The 6,719-nt window shown below is 37.8% G+C and overlaps 1 protein-coding gene across 1 annotated transcript in view; it reads left to right on the forward strand.

The window, feature by feature from the left end:
• The window catches only part of MYOF (myoferlin), a 64,823-nt gene extending 58,551 nt beyond the window's left edge, over positions 1 to 6,272 (forward strand). Inside the window, 9 exon segments of the mRNA XM_008643801.2 lie at positions 1 to 95; positions 686 to 774; positions 856 to 951; positions 1,534 to 1,675; positions 1,989 to 2,088; positions 2,947 to 3,140; positions 4,372 to 4,481; positions 4,814 to 4,961; positions 5,411 to 6,272. The exon segment at positions 1 to 95 is cut by the window's left edge and continues 22 nt beyond it. Of these exon segments, the coding sequence (XP_008642023.1) occupies positions 1 to 95; positions 686 to 774; positions 856 to 951; positions 1,534 to 1,675; positions 1,989 to 2,088; positions 2,947 to 3,140; positions 4,372 to 4,481; positions 4,814 to 4,961; positions 5,411 to 5,446 (1,010 nt within the window). The 3' untranslated portion in view covers positions 5,447 to 6,272.
• Positions 6,273 to 6,719: the final 447 nt, after the last annotated feature.

Raw genomic sequence — 6,719 nt, forward strand, 5'->3', positions numbered from 1 at the left:
GGTTAGCCCTTCATATCCTCAGAACCCAGGGTTTGGTACCTGAACATGTGGAAACAAGGACCTTATATAGCACCTTCCAGCCCAACATCTCCCAGGTACTGTGAACTGGCTTGGTTATGGTTTCTTGAAAGCAGAAATGGAGCATTCCAGAGTTTATGTCATGGTGTTAATGGCATGGTATCACTCAGGGGAAAAGAGGGCTACAAATCATTGCTGCTTGGCTGAAAATGTGAAGCAGGTTAGTCTAGAAACATAATAAAATGCAGTTATGCTTTGCCACTAAGACCTCCAAATGACATCCTAAACACTGGCAGAGGGGAAATTAGGAAAGATTTATTTCTTTCTTTGTTACTGAAGTAAACTGGAATATATGTTTATGCCTCACCAGCAATAAAGGAGACAGGCTAGCTCAAGAGCTTCCCAGCTGCATCCAACAAATGAGACCCAGCTTGTCAATTCTCTACAAGTCAGAGGTGCAAGTTTAAACATGAAGCCTTACATTGGACCTCACTGCTAGAGAGGAACAAAGGCTAACGTTACTTTTCTGGCATTACCTAACTCACCAGTGGTTGGGGTTTTTTAAGAAAGTTTCTGTAGAAACAGAAAACTTGTCTGAAAAATAAAGGGGCCATGACAAACCTATATACAACAAACAATCCCTCATCCATCTTCTTCACTGCTACAGGGAAAGCTGCAGATGTGGGTGGATGTTTTCCCTAAAAGCTTAGGACCGCCAGGCCCTCCATTCAACATCACTCCCCGAAAAGCCAAGAAGTGAGTATCCCCACATACTACATACCCTCTGGCAGCCTTGACAAAGCAATTCAACTCTCTTGCCCCAAACATCTCTCTTAGGTATATCTTGCGTGTGATTGTCTGGAACACCAAAGATGTCCTTCTGGATGAAAAGAGCATCACAGGAGAAGAAATGAGTGACATTTATGTGAAGGGGTAGGAGCATTCTCTCATGTAACACTTAACTTACAAATGAATAACATTCAGAATGTCCTGGGAATATCTTGACCGTGGGTTTCAAATATTTTTTTCATTCAGCCAAGTCAAATGCTAACCTCAGAGGAGCACGGAAGTCTTATGAGATAAAGCATGACCAGTTAATGTGTGGTGAAAGTTCCCAGAATTTCACCTCTTGAGATGGATAGCAACTGAAAAGATAGAGTTATCTTCGGTGTTGCATGACTTGGATTGTTATTTTTTACATTCCCTAGTCTTAATATAAAAAAAGTCAATAGAAATCAGAGAAATATACTACTAGGCTGATTTAATTTCTCCCTAAAAAAGAATTCAGCAACTCACCGCTGATACGGCGCTGGTCTTAGATCAGAAATCCAGTTCAGATGTTCCTATTTATAGTGCCAAATTGGAGCCAACTACAAAAGGGCGTGGAAGACTCCCCCGCCCTCTGTGAGCAACACTTACAGGTTGTCTGCAACCCCTTAATGACACTGTTCCAGTACAAACAGGCACCAGTGTAGTCCCACTGCAAACTCCAGACGCATCTCTCCATATTTTCAGGTGGATGCCTGGTAATGAAGAAAATAAGCAGAAAACTGATGTTCACTACCGATCATTAGATGGTGAAGGGAACTTTAACTGGAGATTTGTTTTTCCTTTTGACTACCTCCCAGCAGAGCAACTCTGTTTAGTTTCCAAAAAAGTAAGTATTGCTAAAGATTTCAATGCTTAGAATACAGATTCTAGCTAGCCTGGTAATTTGTACCTACATATTAAAAGAGACAATTTGGCTCAGATCTGCATACTCTTCTCACACTGCTGTTGTGAACAGATTCCTTGCCTTTGGGCCAGGAACAATACACTGGCAACAACAGCAGTCTCCTTTTTGCAGGGGCAAGATTAGATCTTTTAATACTTCCACCATCCCCAGAATTCACAAGTACTAGCAGACCCCAGCTTTGAATTTTCATAAGTAATTTTTAAAGGTGCTTGGTATTCATTTTTTAAAATTTTAGGAACATTTTTGGAGTCTTGACAAGACAGAATTCAGAATCCCACCCAAACTGATCATTCAAATATGGGATAATGACAAGTTCTCCTTGGATGACTATCTGGGTAAGACTTTGAATAAGAATAGTTACTGTTGTCTCAAAGAAGGATATCAAAGTGAACAATTTAAAATTATCACATGAGGATTGCATTTACAGTGAGACACTGAGCATGGAAATGCACTCCAGCTTTCCTTCTGAATGAATGAGTATTCACTCAGGAAAGGCCTACTTGCAGGTAAACCAAGATACTTTTCATTCAGGTGAGCCGTCTCCCAAGGCGCGTAAAATCAGAATGTGCGTGAAAATTTACTTTGCTTCTTTCTTTAAGTAAAATTAATTGAACAAGGGTACTTCAGTTCTAAATAAGAGTAATGACATAATGCTGTAATTTAGGTTTAAGCAATCTACTTTAGGCTGTTATTAATCCCTACCTTTTCTAGAGATACTGCTCTGCACAGGATTCTCTGCCCTGTGTTATGACAGCTCCAAAGTTTACACACAAACTATATAGGCCTCAAAATCTGAAAACAAATAGTTGATTTGTAACTGTCATTTAAGTTTGCTAAATTATGCATTTAGCTGTCAGAAATTACTTATTACATTGCTGTATTTGAGTATCTTCTGTTTAGATGTGTGGGGGGGAAAATCCTCAATTAAAAAAAATCAAATGATCTTGCATTAAAGAAGGTGGAGGTGGAGTCGAGCTTGGTAAATGAAATTTATCAACACCAGCAGCAGGGGCTTAAACACAATGTGTCCCAATTCCCTGCCTCACAACATCCTTAGACAAATAAGAATGTAATGTGTCTGTTGATTGCCTTTCCTGTATAACATGTTTGGAGATAGCAAAGGTTGATGTTGAACTGCTGGGCTGTATGGTTGGTTGTGTTATGCAGTGTTTATTTTTGTATCCGCCTCCTAGGCTTTGTGGAACTTGATTTACATAAAACAATCATTCCAGCAAAAGTTCCTGAGAAGTGTAATATAGACATGATCCCAGAATACAAGGCAGACAGTTCTCAGAAGGCTCCCAGGACAGCCTCTCTCTTTGAACAGAAATCCATGAAAGGATGGTGGCCGTGTTATGTTGAAAAGGATGGCGCCCGTATTTTAGCGGTATGGTTATTACTTCTTTTAAAAGTACTTCAGACGTGCTCACCTTACTTTTCAAATTACAAAGAAAGACTGTAAAGAGTCTCCCACTTAGCTGTTAGCTTTCAGTGGATATATGGAGGAGGGGTAAATAGGACATTCCATGGACAAGTTCAGGAATTTGTTCCAGCAGTAAGTTTTTGTTTTAAAATGTGAGTTTAATACTTCATTCATTTAGTTTGTTGCTGACCTTGTTTAACTTGAAAGACTGTGGTTGCCAGGTTGAATCATGCTATCTTGCCAAAGCAGCTGATGAAGCCATGTGAATGAATGCATAGCCTCAAGCTGTGCCAGGGGAGGTTCAGCTTGAACCTCAGGAAAAATTTCTTCATAAGAAGGGTTGTTAAGCATTGGAATGGCTGCACAGGGAGGTGGTGGAGTCACCATCCCTGGAGGCGTTCAAGAAAGGACTGGACGTGGCACTTAGTGCCATGCTCTAGTTGACAAGGTGGACCTGGTGATCTTAGAAGTCTTTTCCAACCTAAATGATTGTGTGATTCTTTAATTTACCACATTATTTCTCAGAAGAGCATCAGAGACATCCCAAATGCGTTGAAGACTAAAGGAAAAAGTTTAAATCCAAAGGATTTTTGTACACAGCAAACAAAATCTCTGTACTGAGAATCCAGACTAGCTTTGTGATTATGTATGCAATCAGAAGACCCAAAGCATTCTAACTTGTTCTACAGAGAATATAAATGCATATTTATAATTTTCAGAATATTAAGCCTTTCAAATGTGTCTTCTTCTTCTTTCTAATGTTTTTGCCTTTAAACTTTATCACTGGAATTTAATAAATGAGGAAAAATATTCAGAAACATTTATAAGCCACAGCAATATGAAAAATTAGATGCTTGGTCATTTGGAAAATATGCGGTCCTTGGGTTGCTTTTGAAAAAAGAGAAGAACTGGTTTTGTTTTGCTAAACTGGAAAAAAAAAATTATAGCTTGAAACAGAACTACAGATGAATTAGCAGAACAAATTTATGTCCAGTGATTTGGTTTTTTCTGTGTGTCTTTTCCTGATACTGTGTTGTGACGCTGTCATAGTACAGAGATCAGTATATTTTGAGAAGGAAATGGGAAACCCAGATGTACACCATGAGCTGATGCTGGTTCTTCTGTAGAAGTACCAAGCAAGTCCTATTAGTGCAATTTCAATAAGATGCTCGTCTCATACCACTTTTTTCTGAAGGGTAAAGTTGAAATGACATTGGAAGTTGTCAATGAAAAGGAAGCTGAGGAAAGGCCAGCTGGTAAAGGAAGAGATGAACCCAACATGAACCCCAAACTAGATCTACCAAAGTAAGATATTTTTATCCCGTTAGATTTAGAAATATTCAATATCTAGCTACTCTGATGCATGCAGTAATATATTAGTCATCAGTTACCCTTTGCAAAACTTCATTTATAAAAGCCAATCTTGTTTCCTCCTGCAAGCATTAGGATAAAATGCAAGGTGGTTTCAGTACTAATGGCACATGTTTACTGCAGCTGCTATCTTGCATTTCAAAACTGTCTGTTCTCTTCAACCTCCAGACCAGCATGTTTTAATGTGTTATAACCTTAGTGTGTTATAAACCTAAGTATCCCCTGGTTTTAGAGTATAAATAATACTTGTTTCTTCCACAATGCAGCCGGCCAGATACTTCCTTCCTTTGGTTTACAAATCCCTGCAAGACCATGAAATTTATTGTGTGGCGCAGGTTTAAATGGCTCTTCATAGGCCTTATCATCCTGCTGATTCTCCTCCTGTTTGCAGCAGTGCTGCTCTATTCCCTGCCGGTAAGAATTCCTGAATGTTACTGTTCCTCAGCCGTGGGATGTGCTTAGACAGGAGTCATCAACAAGATACACTCCTTACTCAGGAGTCCATCATCTCTGTTTTAGCAGGAGATAGGGATTATATCCTTATAGATGTAAAAAAATTCAACTGATTTTTACTGAGAAACAATTAAAATTTAGGTTAAAATTAACCTATTAACTAAAGATGGAACAAAGAACTGCTTTAGAAGAGTTAATAATCTACACAATTAAAATAGCTAATAGCTGGCCTAGAGTCTACATTAGTCTGAAAAAACATTACCTATTTTCCCTGTATTTTAACTGAAATTACCGCACCATAAATACATTTTGATCCATTCTAATATTTTAAATGTCTTTTTCAAAGCTACACCGAAGTATTTTGTGTACATCATTTTACTTCTCTTGTTTCCTTCTTCCTCCCCCAACAGAATTATTTGTCAATGAAGATCGTGAAACCAATTTAAAGAAGATTTTTTTTTACCTCATCTTTTTAAGTAGTACTGAAATTTCGCCCCAGGCTGTGGACCAAAATCAGCAAGGCTCTCCATCCTTTGTATCTGCTTGTATTTAGAACAGCAAAATAGATAATTAAGACTTTCAATAAGGTTAACCAAGGTTCAAGAGGTCATGGAAGGTGTGTTTTAAAAACAAGAAATAACCCACACCCCCCATTTTTTTTACTTCAGTGGTATCTATGCATGGTAAATTTCTGACGTTGCTTTTAAAGTGGATTTTTCATAAAAAAATCACTCAGAGGAGCTGCCTGCTTTTGCTATCTCTGGTTTTTAATGGATACTTCCTTTTGAGAATCCTTTTCATTGGGCACACTTTGAAACTCTGCATTTTAAGGTAAAGGAAAACAATCACTACTTACAATTATGCCTACCAAAGAAACATCACAGTGCAACCAATGGGTCATACACTGTTTCTAGTTCCAAAGTTTTCATCATCATGCTTCTTAACATTCTTATTTGCCATGCTGTAGACTTGCAAACACTATACACATATCTTGACAAGTGCATAAGCATGGAAATTAATTATGCATTTTTTTAGTATAATTACAAAATTTTAAATAAACTTATCCACAAGTAAAATGCAAGTTTCTAGTTTTCTTCAACTGTAACAAAACTACAATGTATTAGGACTTAAGTAGTGTCTATCAGAGCATGTAATATCACAGACCTGGAGTTTAGGGTTGAAGAATAAGGAAATACTTCTGCACAAAGTTCTCATTAATTTATTAATTAATTATGAAATTAATAAAGAAATCTGTTGACTAGTTTCACTATACTCCTTGTATTTAGAGATGACCATGAATCAAAACACGAGGGTACATGACCTAGAATCAACCCTTGTTTGAAATCTGATCTGCATATGGGAAGTATCTCACTTTGCCTCAGTCTCCTCTCCCAAGGCAGAGTAAAATATAATCTGCACTAAAAATCAGGTCATCATCTGTGATTCTATCTCACTTTTATGGAGGGCTGAAGCAGAAGTACCTCTGAACATCCTCTGGTCCTTGAAATGAAAGAAATCTGCAGCAGAACCTGAAATCAGCATTTGATATGATTGTCACACTTTTGACTGGATAAAGACTTCAGCTGTCTTTAAAAAGATGTCAGAAGTAACTACAAAAATTAATTAGTCTTTAAAAGCTTCTGTCATTGTATTTAGTGACATACTTAACACTTTCTTATAGCACAGTACTGTAAAACAATAAGCATGTACTTGTCAGGC

This window comes from Corvus brachyrhynchos, unplaced genomic scaffold, assembly GCF_000691975.1.
Source record: "Corvus brachyrhynchos isolate BGI_N302 unplaced genomic scaffold, ASM69197v1 scaffold61, whole genome shotgun sequence".
NCBI lineage: Eukaryota > Metazoa > Chordata > Aves > Passeriformes > Corvidae > Corvus > Corvus brachyrhynchos.